At 36.8% G+C, this 21213-nt stretch overlaps 1 protein-coding gene across 1 annotated transcript; it reads right to left on the bottom strand.

Annotated features, from left to right (window-relative positions):
* Positions 1 to 16121: 16121 nt before the first annotated feature.
* Positions 16122 to 20527, bottom strand: LOC143637065 (serine/threonine protein phosphatase 2A 57 kDa regulatory subunit B' theta isoform-like). The gene is made up of 3 exons (XM_077104530.1): positions 20399 to 20527; positions 18678 to 20107; positions 16122 to 16680 (listed from the first exon to the last, which is right to left on the bottom strand). Exons 2-3 carry the CDS (start codon positions 19887 to 19889, stop codon positions 16330 to 16332), a joined length of 1563 nt encoding a protein of 520 aa, XP_076960645.1. The 5' UTR covers positions 19890 to 20107; positions 20399 to 20527; the 3' UTR covers positions 16122 to 16329.
* Positions 20528 to 21213: the final 686 nt, after the last annotated feature.

Raw genomic sequence — 21213 nt, 5'->3', positions numbered from 1 at the left:
GTTTTGATGTGATAGTGGGAATGGATTGGTTAGCACGCAACAAGGTAGAAATAAATTGTGAAAAGAAAGTCGTCAAGATCCGGGTGTCGGATGACGAGGAGGTATTAGTGCAGGGAGAAAAATCCGGCACCATGATACCATTTATATCCCACCTCAAGGTGTTGAAATATATACGTCAGGGATGTGTGGCGTATCTAGCGAGCCTGACGGCCGATGATTCTGAGGAAAAACAGGTGGACGATATTCCCGTGGTACGCGAATTTCCACAAGTTTTCCCAGAAGAACTTCCTGGATTACCGCCAACCCGACAAGTTGAATTCAGAATCGACTTATTACCTCAAGCTGGCCCTGTTGCTAAGGCCCCTTACAGACTTGCACCGTCCGAGATGCAAGAATTATCCAACCAGTTGCAGGAATTGTTGGATAAGGGATTTATTCGTCCCAGCTATTCCCCGTGGGGTGCACCTGTACTATTTGTGAAAAAGAAGGACGGAAGCCTTCGAATGTGCATTGACTACAGGGAATTGAACAAATTAACCATCAAAAATAGGTATCCTCTTCCCCGAATCGATGATTTGTTCGACCAACTACAAGGTGCGAGCTATTTCTCAAAGATTGATCTTAGATCGGGATACCACCAAGTTAAAATTCAGGAGGAGGATATCCCAAAAACCGCGTTTCGGACTCGCTACGGCCACTACGAATTTTTAGTTATGCCTTTTGGACTAACAAATGCGCCAGCGGTGTTCATGGATCTCATGAACCGAGTCTGTAAGCCCTATCTCGACAAATTCGTCATTGTATTTATTGACGATATTTTGATATATTCGAAGAGTAAAGAAGAGCACGAGCAACACTTAAAGTTAGTTCTAGAGCTTCTGGATCAGGAGAAGTTATATGCGAAATTCTCCAAGTGTAACTTCTGGTTACAAGAGGTGCAATTCCTCGGTCACGTTATAAACCACCAAGGGATACACGTTGATCCGAGTAAGGTTGAAGCAATTAAGAATTGGCAAGCGCCTAAATCTCCAAAGGAAATCCGCCAATTCTTAGGCATAGCTGGGTACTATCGTCGATTTATTGAGAATTTTTCCAGCATTGCCCAACCTTTAACCCTGCTGACCCAAAAGGAGCGAAGGTATGATTGGGGTGAAGAGCAGGAAGCGGCGTTTCAAACGCTAAAGCAAAGATTGTGCCAAGCGCCAATCTTAAGTCTCCCCGACGGAGACGATGGATTTGTTGTATATTGTGACGCATCCCGTAAAGGGTTAGGATGCGTGTTGATGCAAAATAAAAAGGTCATAGCCTATGTGTCTCGACAGTTAAAAGTTCATGAGAAAAACTACACTACTCATGACTTGGAACTGGGAGCAGTCATCTTTGCACTTAAAATCTGGAGACACTATCTCTACGGTACAAAGTGCACCATCTTCACTGATCATAAAAGTTTGCAACACATATTCGATCAGAAAGAACTGAATATGAGACAACGAAGGTGGGTCGAGTTACTAAGTGACTATGACTGTGACATCCGATATCACCCCGGCAAGGCTAACGTTGTAGCCGATGCCTTGAGTAGGAAAGATCGAGTTAAGCCACTACGCGTGCGAGCGTTGGGAATGATAGTCCAATCGAGCCTTTCGGATTTGATTCAAGTCGCTCAACGCGAGGCGTTGAAAGAGGACCAATTGGATAAAGAAGGACTTTACGGGAATGAGAAGAATTTCGAACAGCGTGTGGACGAAATTCTCTATTTCAAAAATCGGATTTGGATCCCGACCCTCCATGACCTTCGTGATTTGATCATGGATGAAGCGCATAAATCGAAATATTCCATACATCCGGGATCAGATAAAATGTACAAGGATGTGAAAGAATTTTACTGGTGGCCAGGTATGAAAAAGAATATAGCCACATACGTCGGCAAGTGTACGACGTGTGCGAGAGTTAAGGCGGAGCACCAGAAACCCTCGGGAATACTACAACAGCCGGAAATTCCCGAATGGAAGTGGGAGCAGATCACAATGGATTTTGTGACACATCTCCCCAAGACACCCCGAGGTCATGATGCGATTTGGGTAATCGTGGATCGATTAACCAAATCGGCACATTTTATTCCGATTAGGAATACTTTTAACACTGAGAGACTTGCGCAGATTTATATAAATGAAATAGTGTCTCGTCATGGCATCCTCATCTCGATCATCTCCGATAGGGATAGCCATTTCACCTCCAAACTTTGGCAAGCTGTCCAAGAAGCATTGGGAACACGTATTGACCTAAGCACAGCTTACCACCCTCAGACCGATGGTCAGTCTGAGAGAACCATTCAAACTTTGGAGGATTTGCTTCGTGCTTGCGTACTGGACTTTAAGGGAAATTGGGATCAACATCTCCCACTCGTTGAATTTTCCTATAATAACAGTTATCACAGCAGTATAAAGGCAGCACCTTATGAAGCATTGTATGGGCGGAAGTGCCGATCACCACTTTGCTGGTCTGAAGTGGGTGACTCGCAGGTCATTAGATCGGATCTGGTCCAGGAGACGACCAGCAAGATTCTTGAAATTAAGAACAACCTGAAAGCCGCGCGGGATCGGCAGAAGAGTTATGCCGATACCCGTCGAAAACCATTGTCATTTGAGAAGGGTGAAAAAGTATATTTGAAAGTATCCCCTTGGAAAGGAGTGGTCAGATTTGGCAAGGCGGGGAAGTTAGCCCCCAGATACATTGGACCATTTGACATCACTGCAAAAATCGGTCTGGTAGCTTACCGATTAGAACTGCCTGATGAACTGAGTGCAGTTCACAACGTGTTTCATGTGTCAAATCTGAAAAGATGTCTGGCGGATGAGACATCGGTGTTACCCTTAGAGGGTGTTCAAATAAATGATAAGCTCAACTTCGTAGAGGAGCCCATTGAAATAGTGGACGGTAAGATCAAGCAACTTAGACACAATAAGATCTCGTTGGTCAAAGTTAGATGGAATTCGCAACGAGGCCCAGAATTTACTTGGGAACGAAAGGATGAATTTCGGAAGAAATACCCCCACCTATTTCCTCAAAAGGAAGTAGTAGACGCGTAAAATTTCGAGGACGAAATTTTTATAACGGGGGGAGAATGTAACGATTCCGGCAAATCCAGGTATACCCTAGCCGGTATATACTATTTACGTGTCCTTTAATATTGATTATACGAGTTATAGTACGTTTATACGAGTATATATGATTCATAGTACGAATCATACTCGATTATATAGTGAATCGTATTGGAATTACAATTAACCAATGAACGATTATTGAAACCCGAACGAATCGGGAATTACATTATAGACGAAGCATATAATGTTTAGTGATGTTTACGAAGTATTAATGCTTCGGGATAAGTGAATTATAGCACAGAAAAAGGATTTCGATTTATTAGTACGTCGGTACGATAAACGAAACCTTTAACATCAAACCAAGCAAGAGACGATCGATCAAACCGAAAAAGATGCACAAATACCGACAATATGATGTTTTAATGTTATGGTTTGAGTTTTTTAAAGTTTTTAAATCAGTTTTATGTAAATTTTATTTTAACCCGAAAAACGACCATTTTATGCTCGTTTTAAGCCGAATTACGAGTTTAAACGAGAAACGAACTGAACCAGATTATCCACAACATTATCCGGATTGTGTAATCCAAATATGTGGCCATGGTTTGAGATGTGGGCCCCCCCCCCACACCACCACTTAGGCCGGCCATATACACACACATTACACAATTCATTTCTTTTTTTTCTAACAATCAAAACTCTCTCAACTCTCCAAACCCTTCAAAGTTCATCCAAAAACCCAAGTTTTAAGCAAGAATCACAAGGTATAACACATGTTTTAATGTCTAAATCTTGTTTCCAACTTCATGATCTTGAGAAAAGGAAGTTTCAAATGAAAAATGGGTGAAAACCCGAGTTGAAACCGATTCTCGCATGATCAAGTGATGTATACAAGTTATACAAAGGATCTTGATCCAAGTGATGAGTTAAAAGAGTTTATAACGAATTTTTACGGTTGAAATCTTGTAAAATGAGTTTCTATGTGAAAGACGGGTGAAAACCCGAGATGAAACCGACCCTGGCATGATCAAGAGATGTATACATGTTATACAAGGGATCTTGGTCCAAGAAATGAGTAAAAAGAGTCGAGAACGGATTTTTACGGTTAAAACTTTTGTTTTTATATCAAAACCGACACTATGAAAGAAATGGTTTAATTGTTGGTGTAACTTGCTTGGTATAGTGTTATTGTGCTTGTAAGTGTTGTATCTAGTGGCTAGCAAAGGCTAGAAACCCGGATCTTTGCGATCTAACGCTAGAAAACACAAGATAGTTCGATTTTCGTGTGATTTAGTGAGTTTGGACAGATTGTAGTGTACTTAGAGTCGGGTCACGAAATTTCACAGAGATGATCTACACATGAAAATATGAGATCTGTGAATTTTTGGTAATTTTTGGATAAAAGATGAATATTTGGTGAATTTAATGCTCGGTTTTGGCCAAAAATGGTGAAAAATAGCTAAACTTGATGAAAAATTCTGAAAAATTTAGGATAAGCTTTTTATAACATATAAAAGTCACACACAAAATTTGAACTCAGTTGGAAAAGTCTAAAGGGGCTTTTCTGTAAAACGAGTTCTAGGGCTTTCTAGCTCGGTTTTCTGTGAAAATGGCTTGAAATATGAGTTTTGGGTTCTGGAAAAATTCCAGGGAGTCATGAGAATGGCAAGGATCATCCCGGAAAAATTTGGGATTTTTCTAAAGTCTTTTGGTATTTTTGACATATTTAGTGTTTTAATAATGTTTAAAAATAGATAAATAAATGAAAATATAAAAAAATAAATCTGGAAAATTTTTGTAAAATTTATTACTGTCAAAATAAGTTTTGTGCAAAATCTCAAGACCCGAGACTAAACGGGTAATTATTTGTGCTAAAAAGAACATAAAAACAAATTTCTAAAGCTTAAAACGTGTAAACCAGCAAAACTCGCATAAGCGAGCTGACTGGTATATAAAAACCTAAAAATTGACCATTTTCATAAAACTAAGTAAATTAAGTAAAAATAAATCATCCGAAAATAATTCGGATGATTTGGGTAATTTTACCCGATTTTACTGTTTCCGGCACCTAAATGACGGAAACGGGCCCCGCGGCCAAACGGGGTGTCCAAACCGAGCTTTAATTTCATCACTCTAACTAAAATAACGGTCAAACACCATTTTTGGGTTAAGTGTGAATAAACTCATTTTTGAAACTAAAAACGGATGACCGTGCTAGGCACGCAAATCAAGGAAAACATAAAAATGATAATTTTGACCGTCCGACTCTAAGTAATGGCACAATCTGAGTCCTTAGGAGTGTCACGGGGTTAACATTGTCCCCGGATCGAGTACAGTACTGGGTTAACAATGTCCCCAGATGTGCCGATTAACACGGATTTAATTTATGGGAATTATATAGTAACGACTAGATATTATATTACAGATCCAGCCACGTAGCTGTTCATTGTATTACCCACCGACTCACAAAAAGGTGAGTTTTCACGAGCCCCTTTTACTGAACTGTTTTAAATATTTTCCCGGGGCGGAAAACATGTCTTTGTTAAAATATTTAAGTACATACCGATCGTATGGAAACACTTGTATATTTATATATACATGGTTTGATGCATAGAATATATAAATTGTTTATCGTGTGGATTTGTTCTGGGGTAACATAGTTCCCAGGGGTTATTATTGTTCTGGGGTAACATAGTTCCCAGAGGTTATTATTGTTCTGGGGTAACATAGTTCCCAGAGGTTATTATTGTTCTGGGGTAACATAGTTCCCAGAGGTGGTTATTGTTCTGGGGTAACATAGTTCCCAGAGGTGGTTATTGTTCTGGGGTAACATAGTTCCCAGCGGTTATTATTGTTCTGGGGTAACATTAGTTCCCAGAGGTTATAAATGTTTTGGGGAAACATAGTTCCCCTCATAATTACATTGTTTAATAAATTATTATTAAAATGATCTTTCAGTGTTTATTTAAATTAGTGAAACTCACCAACTATTCGTAGTTGACCCGTTTTCTTTACATGTTTTCTAGGTATACCCAAGTTGGAATGATTGATAGATGCTTAATGATCTGTGCTACTTGTTGGAAGCTTGCTGATCTATATTTTGTAATGAATATATTAATGTCTTATCGGTAAAACTCGTGTGTAACACCTAGACAGTAACGAATTAGCAACAATGTAATATGATATAAATTAATGTAGTGGTATTTTCTTTATAAGCAATGCTGTTGATATCAGATGTGTCTGTTGCATCCCGTGTACGTTTCCGCTGCGGTTACGGGGTGTTACACAAATTCCAAAATGAACGCGTGTCACATGAATCAGTTAATCCCAAATAACGAATTAGATCACACGAATCAACTATTTTAGCGAACCGGTTAGCGAATCACTTGAAATGAATGACGAATTAACAAACTTAATGAACGAATCAAAGGAAACAAGATAGAGAATCACCATAAAGATGATAACGAATCATCTTCATCTTTGAATCTTCAAATCTTCAACACAAGATTTCCAAAAATTTGGAAATGATGAACATCAACCCAGAAACCCAGAAACTCAGAATTTGTAATACACTCTCGATACTAAACCAAATCACACAAATGACCAACCAAAACACTCGGAACACAATTGCGAAACCAATAGGCTAATCCTCGATACCAAACATCTATGATTACCAATCCAACTTTACCAAAACACTAACCCTGTTTCGGCCTTAAACCAAAACCTATACTAATCCACTCAAAACCAATCCAAAACTCAATTCCAATTCACAAAACAATTCCAGTACTTTAACCAACTCGGATTCAATCCAATTCGTCCATAATTCAACCAATTCAACTTAAAATTGATTCAAATTCACTCAAAACAGAATATTAACAATATCAAAAACTAATTAAACACCAAATCAAGTGTAATTGAGCTCCAACCGCTCTGATACCACTTGTTGTTACCCGGTATATCAATCTAATAACAATAACAGATCTCAGATCTGTATATATATATGATTAATATCTTAATAATAGATCTAGCTCATAATTACTTTAGATTAAGTGTTATATATGTATATGTATTATCAGTATGTGTATATCAATAGTTCGTATAATATTAGGATGAAGATCGAGAGAGGATCTTGACAGGGTTTCGTTAATTAACTCTCAAAACTTAAATTAAACGTGAACAGTGTTCACTATATATAGAAGATAGGTCTGGTTCGCTAACATCCCCTAGCGAACCAGACGCTACTTCGTTACATACATTAATAAGACGAAACACCCCCTGATTCGTTAACATCCCCTAACGAATCAGGAGGAAATAAGCTTAAGTCTTAGTTCGCTAACATCCCCTAGCGAACTAGACCTTAAACATAACGAACTAGACAATAATTAAACTAAATATTACATTAAATATAAAACAAATACTTTAACGATAATTACAAAGACTCAAGATGCAAAACCGTGCACTAACATATGTTGATGATCTCATAATAAATGGATCTCCAAAGAAAGAAATAGACACATTTAAATCTCAAATGGAAGAAAAAACTAAGATGAGTGACCTTGGGTTATTGGCTTATTATCTTGGTATAGAAGTTGCCCAATCAGGGGTGATATATCTATCAAGCAAACTGGTTACATTACAAAGATTCTAAAGAATGTAGGAATGTTGGATAGTAATGAAACCAAGATCCTTATGAACCCTAGTACACTCTTGACTAAAACTGAAGGTGGAAAATCAGTTGATCGCATTGAATATAGAAGTTTGATTGGATGCTTAAGGTATCTACTTCATACTAGACCATATTTGTCATATTCAATTGGTTTACTCAGTAGGTTTATGCAAGAACCTAAAGAACCCCATTTCAAAGCCATTCATCAAATGCTTCGTTATATTAAAGGCACTAAAGACTTTGGTATAACTTATAAGAGGAATGGAGGGTGTAAAATAACTAGCTATAGTGATAGCAGTTATGGTGTTAATACTGAAGAAGGAAAAGGCACTACGGGGGTAGTGTTCTATTTTTGTGCACACAAAAGCAAAAACTTGTGGCACTCTCTTCATGTGAATCTGAATTCATGGTTGCAACAACTGCAACATGTTAAGCACTATGGCTAAAGAGACTACTAAGTGAACTCACCAGATGGAAGGAAGAAAAGATTACTCTATATGTCAACAACATATCTGCTATCGCGCTAATGACGAACTCGGTGTTTCATGGAAAAAGCAAACACATTGACACACGTTATCATTTCAGAAGGGAATGTGTTGAAAACAATCACATCATTGTTGAACATATAAGTGCAGAAATTCAAAGATCGGACATCTTAACAAAAGCATTGGCAAGGATCAAGTTTGCTACAATGAGGGAGCTGCTCGGTGTTGAAGACTTACTTGTTCGTGATTAAGGGGGTGAATGTTAGATTTAATCCCTCCAAATTAGAGTCTAGGGTTAGTTATGTAAATATGTCATAGTATGTTTTTTAGACAGTTTTAATATTTATGTATTGTATAAGGACTGAAGTTGTAATTAGTATAAAGATTAATAGACATGAACGATCTGTGGTCTATATATAACTTCAAATCAATAAAGAATTCATACCTTTTGCAAATTGTTGTCTTGTTATTTTCATTTATCGATCATTCATTCTTTTATCTTGGGCAACACTTCATGCCCCCTCAAGATATCAGTTTGCGGACATACTTACAAAGGGTCTACCTCATGCACTATTTGAAGATTTTCGAGCCATTCTAAGCATATGTGATCCTCCGGCTTAGACGGCGGGGGTATATTAGAATATTATATTTGTATAGAATATAGTTTCCATATATGTTTAGCTAAATCAGGGCCTTAATGGACGATTGCAAAATTGTATAAAGAGGATTGAGATCAATGAGAAAAGGCAAGCAATTCATTATCACTATTATTAACAATTCTTTTATTAAACAACTACTAAAGGTCGCCAAATATATTGGACCATATCACCACTAAACTGCTCGATCCTACAATTACATCCTTGATAATCCACAAATGAGTAAGAACCCAGTTAGCTCTTCCTGCGACATTTTTTAGCTTCAAATTTTACCTTGTTCGGCACTAGTATGTGTCTACATCTGTGTCGTTGGCTCATTAACATGAGAAGGAGGCAACAAACCATCACCTGTAATACAAGTGTACTCCTATTCACAATGGAACTTCAAATGACCAGGCAAGGGTGTGCGAGCCGCATCCCAGTCCGAGGCACGTAGGTTTCGGGGGGGGGGGGAACTTTTTTATACATATATATGTTTGATATATAAAAGATCTTGAGTCAAATGGCATCGTTAATTGGTCGAATCGGTCGTTAATTTTGGTGTTTAAAAGTCACCAGAATAATAGCTACACCAGATAACTTTGATGGAAAATCTAGGTGAAGAAAATGGCAACAAAATCAAGTTTCAAGTAATAGCAAAAATAGCCCTCTTGCTCTTTATTTCATAATTAAATCTATTATTTACATACTCGTCCCTTTTAATTTTGTTTTAGTTTTACTTCACCCTTAACTTTTATTTCAACATAATATTTACAATCATTTTTAAAAAATTGAGTTTATATTAGGGATATTGGTTTTAATACTCTCAACTTTTACCCGTTGGTTAACATCACTCCCAACGTTCACTTTGTCTCGCACCACTCCCAACTTTCAACCTATTTGTTTTTATCACTCCATCGTTAACCGACGACTAACGTTGTTAGTGAAGTTGCTGACGTGGTTTTTTTTTCATTTTTAATTAAGTCAGACATGAGCTGGCATGTCTACTTGGAAATTACCTTTTTTTATTTATAACATTAATAACACAATCCGCATTATCATTCACCTTCAAACCCTAAAAAACCAATAGACCCTAAAATCCATATCATAATTAACACAATCCACATCACCCGTATAACTCACCACCAGAATCCAATTTCACTGTTTTTTTTTCACCCTAGCTTAATAATCCAGTGGAAGAAAATGAGTTTAGCGATATGTAATCCAATCTATGTCCTCCCTTGTAAGACCCTAACCCGTTTATAACATTTTTAGGTGTAAACATACACTCGTTAGGACTTAAAAACCAAGTCTAATTAAAAACATTTGCAGATGACGTGATAACATGACAAGACATACTGTAATGGAAATTTTACAAATTTTATATTTATATGATACGAAGACTATATTAGACTTTGTCTTCTAAAATGAATTATTATAGCGGAAGCTTGTTTGGTTCGGTTGTGTTCGGATCTTCGACAGCTTAACCAATAATCCATGTCCTTCAATTAAGTTACAACCTGTCATGGAAATTCACCATAACAATTAGTCATACATACTTTACATTTACTTGTAATAAACACAAGTATACTTAACTCATTCATTAATACTTTCCCTATAATTGTCTTTATACAATTTTTCTTTTTAAACATTAAGAGGGTCTAAGTGTTCTCACTTAGTAGTATTATCTCCCTTTTGGCCTTCTTTTATATTTGTCATTTTAGTATTTACAACCAAAAATTAGGATTTGCACGTTCATGCACAAAACCTTAGCCTCTACGACCCATGAGTCGTTTATACAACAATTTACTTTTTTGGATTAATTGTACAAGTTAAACGGTTTTAAAATTACATATTAAACCAACGAGCACGAAATCAGTAATTGTACACTGGCACCAACAGCCCATGTACACCCATTTCGCGTTCCCTGTTACCCTTTTTCCACTACAACCATATTGTAGCCGGTAACTTCATGGTTCGTATATCTAATATTCACGAACCCGTTATTCATTTTTAAGTCAGTGTCTACATTAACCTTGTCGTTTGATTCTTTATGCCTTGGACGACCCGTTAATATCAAATGCACCCATACCATTGCCCGGAGGACGTTTTGCTCATTTTTTTAACATTTACCAACATCATGATTTAATGCACCTGGTAGGGTCAAATTTGTGACCCGTTACCAATACCTTGAAACTCCTTTTAGAGAACTCGACAGCGCATTCTATTACCATCATGCTTATCTGTAGGAAAATTCTCAGTAGGACAAGCATTATATATCAACTTCAAATATTGATAGTTTCTCCATTTGACACGCATATACCCATTCCGGGTCACTCCTTTTTATATCTTAATCTTACAACGGGTTATTACCAAAAGAGTGATTTAACACCAATTTAACCATATCACCCCTTTATGACTTGGTCTATAAACCATACCCGATAACCATTAAAATCCTTGTCCCATATACTAGGATTATTAGTTTTCAATTCTCATTTGACCCTTTGGGCCAATTTTTGAACCAAGTCTCTAACATTAAAGATTACAACCTAATCCCGGATTGTACCTTAATACCCCCAAACTACCATTCTTGAGTTTTCTTAACATTTCATTCTTTTGTCAATCATTTAAGCAATATTACAATTTTACAAGAAACTTTAGCTTATAATTTGAAGTGAACAAAATCACTTACCTTTCTTTGCTAACTAGAACTCCCGTGCACTCCATTAGCTTGTTTGATCCGTTTCATCCAAACCTCCACCTAGCTTGACAAGATCAAACTTAGTCCAATTTCCACAAGATTGTCGGGTTAGTCATAATATAACATGACCACATAATCCTCTGGACTCATACATACCAATTTATCAACACGATAGCTTTTTGGTCAGTTTTACTTTTAAAAGTTAAACTGTTCATAGGTATGTAACTATGTATATTCTCCAATCATTACATACAATGGTGCAAATACATTTACAAACCATTTGCAAGTCCTTTAGATACTTTAAGTATGTCACATGAAGTTTTATTAGTTCTATACAATCAATGCATCATGCCTAATGCAAGTATATGCAATCTTATGTGGTTTCTCGATTACTAATATCTTTATTAATGTGCAGCGATTTCCTATATCGCTGTTGTAATCAGCCATTTTGATCCATGCAACATCCGAACTGGTTCAACATGTTCAAAGACAGATCGTAGGGGACTCAAATACCTTTTCAAGAATATACAACACACCCTCTAAATATTTTTCTATGATTGTATATGATTTTTACAAAATCAGGACAGAAGCATAAATATTCTCAGTCAACATGTTTTATATCCTGACTAGTCACTTTGGTCTACTGTTTTGGACAACTTCCAATCCTATTTAGAATTTCGTGATGAAATATGAATTGAAATAGACACATAGACCTTTCCAACGATATAAGGCCCGTCCTCTACTCTTAACAACGAGTGAGATACGCGCTCTGCAAATTAACTATTTAAATCTGTCAAAAGTGACGGATTTCATACTATATTGCACAATTCAAGTTTCATGTGAGCATCTCATCAAACACTTGGTGTGTGGTCAATAACTTAGTCTTAAACATAAGTGTTCTAAACATAAATCATCTTGTTCCTCATCCAAATTCTATTATTCAACATCAACAAGTTTAAAATACACAATTTCATTTAGTCTAGCAATAATCTTAAGATTTAAAGCTAGAATAATCATAATTCATACAAGGATTGGACATGAGTTCTTTACCCATATCACCAACTAATTCAAGTTATATGTGGTGATTCTAACACATATACATGCACAATTTTAGGTTATTCAACATAACTAGTTTTCTCTCAATCGTGAGGTATTAACAATTGAAGATATTTGAACATACCTTATGTTCGCCAAGTTGAAAGGAGCACAACCTTACTCACACGCACGGTTTTATAACCCAAATTACCTTTCAATTTGAAGAACAAGGGTTTCTCCCCTCTTGTTCTTTGGGGGTGTTTGGCCTAGCTCTTTTAATAAAGCTTGTAGTTTTTTTTAGCTTTTTTTACAAAATAAGCTTAATTTTGTGTTTGGTTTTGCTTTATAAGCTTATGCTTATTAGCTTATATAGGCTAATGTGAAGAAGCTTATTTGAAGATGGTTTTTTAACTTATTTGAATAAGCTTATTTGTGTAAGGGCGTAAATTACTTGTTTACCCTCAAATGATGGTGGATTAATGATTATTGAAGCAACTTTTTAGTGTAACAAATTAAAGAATGGTGAATTTAACAATGTATTAAGATGCATAATTAGTAAGAGACAAATGGTGGATAATTATTGAGGAAAATGGTAGAATTTCATAAAAGAGACAAGTTGGTCAAAGCTGGTAGATACTGATTAATACGTTGGTGGAAGATCGACTCTTACCAATAGGTAGAGGTGCACAAAAAACCCGTACCCGGAACCGGACCCGAAAAAATACCCGGAACCGCTTTTTTTTACACCCGGGTATTCGATACCCGAAACCAGAACCGACCCTACCCGTAGGGTATGTGTTGGGTATGCATTTTGAGGTCAATATCCGTACTCGGAACCGTACCCGATTTATACCCGGATCCGGTCATACCCTATACCCGATACCCAATATCAATTTTCTAATACCCGAAATAATACATGAGTTTTTATAGTATATTTTTATGTTTACTTTACAACATTTATGTTTAAGTTTTTCGTAAAATACATATTACTAAGTAAATAATTTGTAATTAAGTGAATTTATAGTTTTTGTAATATAGTTTAATTATTTTTATAAATTACAAAACAAATTTAAATTTTAAACAAATTAAAAAATGTATAAAAAAATTACAAATTCAAAACCGGGTATTAATACCCGGTTGTACCCGAACATATACCCGGTTCCAATACCCGAACCCGATCATTCCCTACCCGGGTACATAGGGTTGAGTTTTTCTCCTCAATACCCTACCCGAACCCTACCCGATTTCTCTCAATACCCGATTTTTCAATACCCGATCATACCCGAACCCGGGTATTAGAAAAAACCCGATTTGTAAACCTACTATTTACTGCTCTATTTACTGCTCTATTAGAAAAAACCCGATTTGTTCGCCAAGTTGAAAGGAACAAATTGGTATTCACCTACTATTTACTGCTCTTGTGTTTGTTGACATGGGAGTTTCACCACCACTAGTGCATAAAGGCCGCGACCATGATCTGGGAAACAATCACAGTTCATTGGGGGTTGATGGATATAATTAGTTGTTCACATGTTGGAAAATCCTTGTTCGGGTGGAGGACTATATAAGTTAAGTCACTCTCAATTATTTAAACCTCTCTAAAGGAGTGACCACTGCCTCCCTTATTGCATTCGGTCATGCAACCTTCTCACTAACACATACTATTATTTCATCGAGCAATGCTCTCTCGACAACACTCTAGTTACGCATTTAGTTGAAAAGGTCTTTCGATCGACATTATCATTGACCCCTCAATACTGTCATATGACATACACACTATATCAAGATGAGAGCATCCACAATGCTGGACCTCCACAAACCGACATATCAATGCCGAATCAAATTCCAAACTTTTTCTCAAAAACCCTCACTTTCTTCCACGACACCAAACCTCCACAAAACCCATTAAAAATTATTAAAACTATATATATAATATGTATGTATATGTTGATGTGAGATGGGTGTGCTGATGTGCGTTTGTCTCAGTTTGTAGCCAAGGACTTGGTCCAAGGGCTTGGGCTCCACAACGCTACACTCCCTCCACCCCTTGTCCGTCTCATTTGCCACGCCACACGGACTTAGGGAAGTGTAGCCATTTGTGGGTGCTTTGATCTAAATGACAACCGATAATGCACTTGGCACTATCACATTTGTGCTAATGTTCATTCTGAATTACTCCATGAACCATATACTAAATAAAATGCGAGAAACTTGGGCCGTAAAAATAGATAAAGTCAAAGACAACCATGATTAGGATCATGCTCGCACCTATCTAGGGTCTGACGACGTAAGTAGGTTTTTGACCAAAGATAAGCACCTACTCTAAAGCAACCTAGCTGGACCTCGTATTCAGAAGGGCCTCCTAGTGTTCGGATGATCAGTATGGCAATGCCATGATATCCAGAAGGGCCTCCAAAGCCATAATGTTCAACTTGACCTAAAGTTAAGATATTCGGAAGGGCCTCGAAAGGCAATACCTACAACCTAACCTAAAGTATAGGTGATTTAGCTTTCCGTAAGTCGGAAAACCAACCTGGATAGACCAGATAAAACATAGTGTTGGCCAATTGGGCTGAACCAGGCCATATTCAAGGTTCAGTGGTTCCCTTTCTATAATATATAGAGAACCAACCCCTTAACTTGAGAGCATCCCATTCACAAGAGACAACCCCCCTCTTAAGAGCATTCAAAACTACTCCATAAATATGTGAGTGTGTACTCTTTTTTTTATGGAGTAGTTGTGAGTGAATGAGAGAAAAAAAAATTATTATTCATGAGTAAATTTGGAAAAACACTTTTCACGTACTCTAAAAATTTTTAATAGCTTTTTGAAAGTGGTTGTGAGTGAAAGAGAGAAAAGATGATGATGATGAAGATATTATTTAATTGAAAATGAAATAGATAAAATAGTGATTTTTAGTGTAATTATAGGGATAGTAACGGATGATCTAGTAGCATCTCATTAGTTTATCGCTATGGAAGACAAACTTCGTCCTTCTTCCCCACTTCACATGCATGTGACACAATATCCTTGCCATTCCATGGCAGCAGCTCCTTTACTATTACTCAAACGAGCTATTTTCCCGCATGTCCCTATTAGGCAGCCACATCCTCACTCTCTCTAACGTGTTATTTGTTTATTACATATCGAATCTAAGCTCGGGAAGGCTGGCTCGCATTTCATAGTAGCTACATCATTATGTAAATAATGTTCATGTGTTCATCAAATTAGTAACTTTACACAAGATGAAGCAGTTTTAATATTGTCTCGCAGTTTTATTATTGTCTTGGGTTTAGTTAAGATTTTACAGATCACACTTTTTTTATTTTTGTCTGAATAAAGAAGATGAACGATTATCATTCAAAATCTTGAAACTAATTCAGAAACGATTGACAATAGATGCTAACTACAATAAGGTTGAGCAAAAAAAAGATTAACCAAACCAACAAAGAGTACACAGACTAAAATTAAAACCGGCCAACACACACCGCTAACTACAGTTGAGACGCAACTTAAACATGAATTATATGTAGCAGTAACAAGATTTATACAGATTAAAATCCAAGAAAACAACATAGCAAAATTACAAATCATCTAAACAACCACCAACATCAAATCGTCCCAAATCGTATATACGCAAATCCATGGCATTCAAATCACGTGTCTCATAGCACCCTAAATTAGCAACAAAAACCCGATGACAGGATTTCAAAATGCGGAAACATGGTTCGCAATTAGCTTCTGAGACATGACCTGTTCATGACCCTGAGCTGCTGCTTGTTCGAGCCGTTTCCATATGGCTTCCCGTTTTAACTTGATTTCTTCCTTCTTCGACTCATCTTCTTTAAACTTTCTAGAGCATTCTTCAAACAGTTGAGGGTCAACATCAGAAAAGATCTTTCTGACATTCAAAGTCAAACTTAGTACCACTTGGTTCCAGTGTGTCTTTGTGTTGCTTTCTAATGCTGGAAATATTATCGGTAAGATCACTTTTCGATTCTGTTTTATTAAGTTATCTATATGATCATTGTTCCATAGGAATAATGCTCTCTCAGCCACCTGTATATTCAAGAAACGCTTACAAGTTACAATTGTGGTTATTTCACCAAATAAACAGATACCACAGACAGAACATGTTTGAAGTCCAAACGTTTAGATTTTATTATTATATTGGCAGTGTTAAGCCCTAAACTCTTGTTTAATCCACAAAGTTATTGACCCAGTGAAAAAAAAGCTTTGCCTATTGTATTTGATACATAGTGCCACGGATCTTGGTTTCAAAAGGCACTCAAAAAAATGCATCATGGGCTTGAGGCAGTGCCTCATGTACTTCTGGGTCAAAATTGGTCAGCTCACTACCTTGGATCTTGGTTTAAAAGACAGGTAATGTGAAGCGTTCAAGAAAACACATCTGGGGCTTCAAGTAGTGTGACGCGAACCCGTCTTCTCTACGGGTGGGTATTAAGGCTAGATCCAATGAGGCTGAAGGGTCCAAGGGAGATAAAAGGGCAAAGGATGACGAAGGGGTCTAAGTAACCACATCATTTATTAATAAAATTGTGTCTATATATATGTTCTTGTCCTAGTTTACAAGTTATCCATGTTTTATATATTAAAAATATTGGGGTTTGTTAACCTTGTATTTGGAGAATTGCCATCTCGAATCGGCTAACCGGAGACTAGCCCATCTCGAATCGGGCCAACTATCATTTAATTTCTTGTTACAGTTTCGGGATTCTATCATAGTGCCTCGTGAATGGTCAACTTTGTTCAAAGTGAGACCAGTCGACTTAGTACCTCGGATATTAATTTCAAAAGGCGCGTATGAGATGTGACGAGCTCAAGAAAATGTATCAGGGGCTTGAGGTAGTGCCTCATGCACTTTTGAGTCAAAGTTTACAATATTGGTCAACTTAGTACCTCAGCTCTAGGTTTCAAAAGACGCATATGAGATGTGAGGTGCTCAAGAAAAAGCATCAGGGGCTTGAGGCAGCACCTCATGTCCGTTTGGTACAAAATTGGTCAAAGTTGGTCAACCTAGTACCTCGGATCTTGGTATTTAAAAGGGGCGTAAGAGATGTGAGGAGCTCAAGAAAATGCATCAGGGGCTTGAAACAGAGCCTCACGTACTTTTGAATCAACATTGTTCAAAGTTTGTCAAAATTGGTCAACTTAGTACCTTGGATCTTGGTTTTAGTCTTTTAGAAAGCACGTATGAGATGTGAGGAGTTCAACTGCTCAAGAAAACACATCAGGAGCATGAGGCAGCGCCTTGTGTACTTCGAATGTTGGTTTTAAAACGCGCATATTAGACGTGAGGTGCTCAAGAAAACGCGTCACGGGATTGAGGTGGTTCCTCATGTACTTTTGAGTTAAGATTGGTCCAAGCTAGGGTTTGTAACCAAAAGGATCAAGAAACCATGAAAAGTTCTAGACTTCTTAATATTATTTGCTTCTCATTGAAGTCATTAGACTCATTACAGAACTGACAGCATAGTTAAGAAATCTTGTGTGCTAAAATCAAACTGACAGCATAGTTAAGAAACCATGAAAAGTTCTAGACTTCTAAAAATTTTAAGAGAAAATGAAAATTTGTTAACATTCACCAAAAGAAGTGCTTCTTTTACAGCTTAATACAATTCTTGAAACTTCCTTTAAAAATCAAGAAAACCTCATAACGGGTCAATTCGGGTTGTGTTTTGTTTCAAACGGTTCAATTTGGGTTGTGTTTCAAACAGTTTAACTTGGGTTGCGTTTTGCTTTAAACGGGTCAAATCAACAAAAATGCTAGCTAACTGAGTAACAGAAACGGGTTTCAGTTTAACAAATCGAACCAGTAAAAATCATTTCAAGATTTTGATTATTATGTTAATAACGCTGCTTACGTAATCATAAATAACTCGTTAATTATCTATAAAGAAATTAGAAGTGAATAAAAAGGGTATATCATTATCAACTTACACAGATCAAAATGAAACCTTTATCGCAAATTAACACCTTTTAACGCACGTTTATATATATATATATATAACAGTAAAACTGTAAAAAGCACTTGCCTGAAAGTGTGAACTGCTCAAACAACGTGCGATTTGATGAAACAAAGGCACCATACATCTTTGAAACTCAGGAAGCTGAGTTGCTTCCAAAACTTCTTCAAGCTCACTTAAAAACATAACCTCTTTTGAACTGTTTGTAATCGGCCAATACTTCAACAAACCCCTAATAACCGTATCCGCAAGCTTACAATCTTTTTCCACAAATTGTGTGATACAATAAGATATTTGTTGGTGATACATCGGTATGCATTTCGGCTTATGAAGTGGTATCAAAGCCCTCACAAGAAACAACTTATGTTCTTCTTTCAATGGTAATGCGAACCCGTTAATAATACTTCCCAATATTTCCAACAACTCAGCAATCCCGTTATGTTTTTCCGTTTCAAAAACAAAACGAAAGAAAATATTGTTGATTGCTTTTCGAATAAATGGACGGTGCACCATAAACTTTCCATACATTCTATGAAGAACAAATTTCAAATACTCGCGTTCGCGTGGATCCTCTGAGTCGAATAAATCCAACCACTTCAAAACAAACGCGTGATCAATGTAACGCTTAGCAAGTTTTGGGTCGGTTTCCGGGGATGCAACAAATCTTAGAATGAACTCATAGACTAGTTGTAAGTGAGGCCACGCGGGGTCCATTGAAGGTTCTTCCTCTTCACCGTCAAAAGTTTCTAGAACTTTGTTTCCGCGCGGTTGTGGAGTGAGCTTACGAAAGATATTAACTGACACCATTTTAACGATTTCTTGCATAACGATTTCAGGAAATTTCCCGTTCGTAGAAGTGACATAATCAACGAGTTCTACTAAAGTTTGTCGTTTGATATCTTTTTCTTCCAAGTTCTTGGCGGGGTCAGTGAAGTCAAACACAATGCAACATAAATTCAACTTTCGGATGAACAGGTTTTGCTTCTCGGAACTTGAAACGTCTTTCAAGCTAGGTAAGGCCTCGTATGAGATGGGAATCGTTGAATTCCCGTTCAAATTTGAGTTTGAGAGTTGAGATTGGAGAACTTTCTTGTTGGTTTGACTTTGACCAATTGAGGGTTGACTGGATGGATTTGAAGTGCTAGATCGGGTAATTGGCACGTCATTATTGGTTCTTGAACTAGTCGATGTGTGTGAAGCTGAATCAGGGCTTTTTTCATCTCGATTATCATTCGATTTATGTGGCTTTTTAGGAAGCCGGTTAAGTATCTTGTTGAACATCACTTAAAACAAGAAAAAGCTACAAACTTTCTTTGTAAGCAAATACTAAAACACCAAACCCTAATCGCTTTCTGAGTGAAATGTTTCTAAACAATGACCAAATTGGGAATAATATCAAGAAATCCCAATAAAGCACATGCCTTTCAAACTAACTTCACAAATTCCCAATTGAAAACAGGATAACTTAGAGTTGAATCAACCAAAGTTTGATACATTTCCTGCAAGAAATCCAAGAATCAAGAGAGGCAAATACAACCCAAAAATGCAGAATCCATAAGACCAAGATAGCATACAAATTAGTTCATCAAGAACACAAATCAAGTTCAAATTTTTCAAGACTTGACAAATTAGATGATAGACTTCAATTAGATCAAAACACAACAAGATCTGGGCATGATCTGCAAGACCCACATAGCATTCATGAACAATATTGGCCTGAGATTAACAGGCATCAAAAGGGCAAACAAAATCATCAGATTATTACATAATGAATGAAAAAAGATACTTACATGGGGTCAATCTTGAAGAGCGATAACATCAAGGAAATGGATGATAAAAAAATGCAGAGGAAGAATATGAATCATGGATGATTGATAATAAAGTTATGAAAACGATCTCGATTGAGGAGAGAGAGAGAGAGAGAGACAGAGAGAGAGAGATGAAATGGGCTATAATAATAATAATAATAATAATAATAATAAGTTGTTCCAAGAAAGCGATCTTTGGTTCTAATCCGTGTGGTTGGTTCGCTAACAAAACAAAAGAACAAAAGAATTGAGAAAAGGAATAATTTTCTTCTTATCAATCAATTGCCCAATTTAAATGGTCCAAAATACCCAATCTCAAATCTATTTTAACTTAACTAGGTAGGTTTCAAAAACCTACAGATACGAATTTGATCGATATTATTTAATTAGGTTTGTTATGGTAACAATCCAAAAAATATATTAGTAGAACCCCCCGAGAATACTATTGGCACAGGTATAACTTATAGCAAAACAAAAGACAGATTTAAAATGAAGTGTTTTCGGTTGGTAACACCCAGAGCCGGTTTTGGGGGAAGGGCAGCAAGTGTGATGCCTCCCGACTAGATCACCCTGTGATAGGCCCGAATCTTTTAAAAAAAAAATATTATATATATATATGTGTGTGTGTGTGTGGAGGGGTTATTCTAAAGATGAGAGTGTCTAAAAAGTGTATGAAGATATCGAGAGAATTAGATCTTATCAATCAACGGTTAAGATGGAAAGATTAGATAATTTAGGTGTGTTTTATTTTAAAGACATATAAAGATGTGTTAAAGGGCATAATCGTCTTATGTGTT

The sequence above is a fragment of the Bidens hawaiensis genome, unplaced genomic scaffold (genome assembly GCF_021521415.1).
Source record: "Bidens hawaiensis isolate Kalapana, Puna unplaced genomic scaffold, B.hawaiensis_p1.1 tig00008105_1, whole genome shotgun sequence".
NCBI classification, from domain to species: Eukaryota; Viridiplantae; Streptophyta; class Magnoliopsida; order Asterales; family Asteraceae; genus Bidens; species Bidens hawaiensis.
This window is presented reverse-complemented; position numbering and strand designations above follow the sequence as displayed.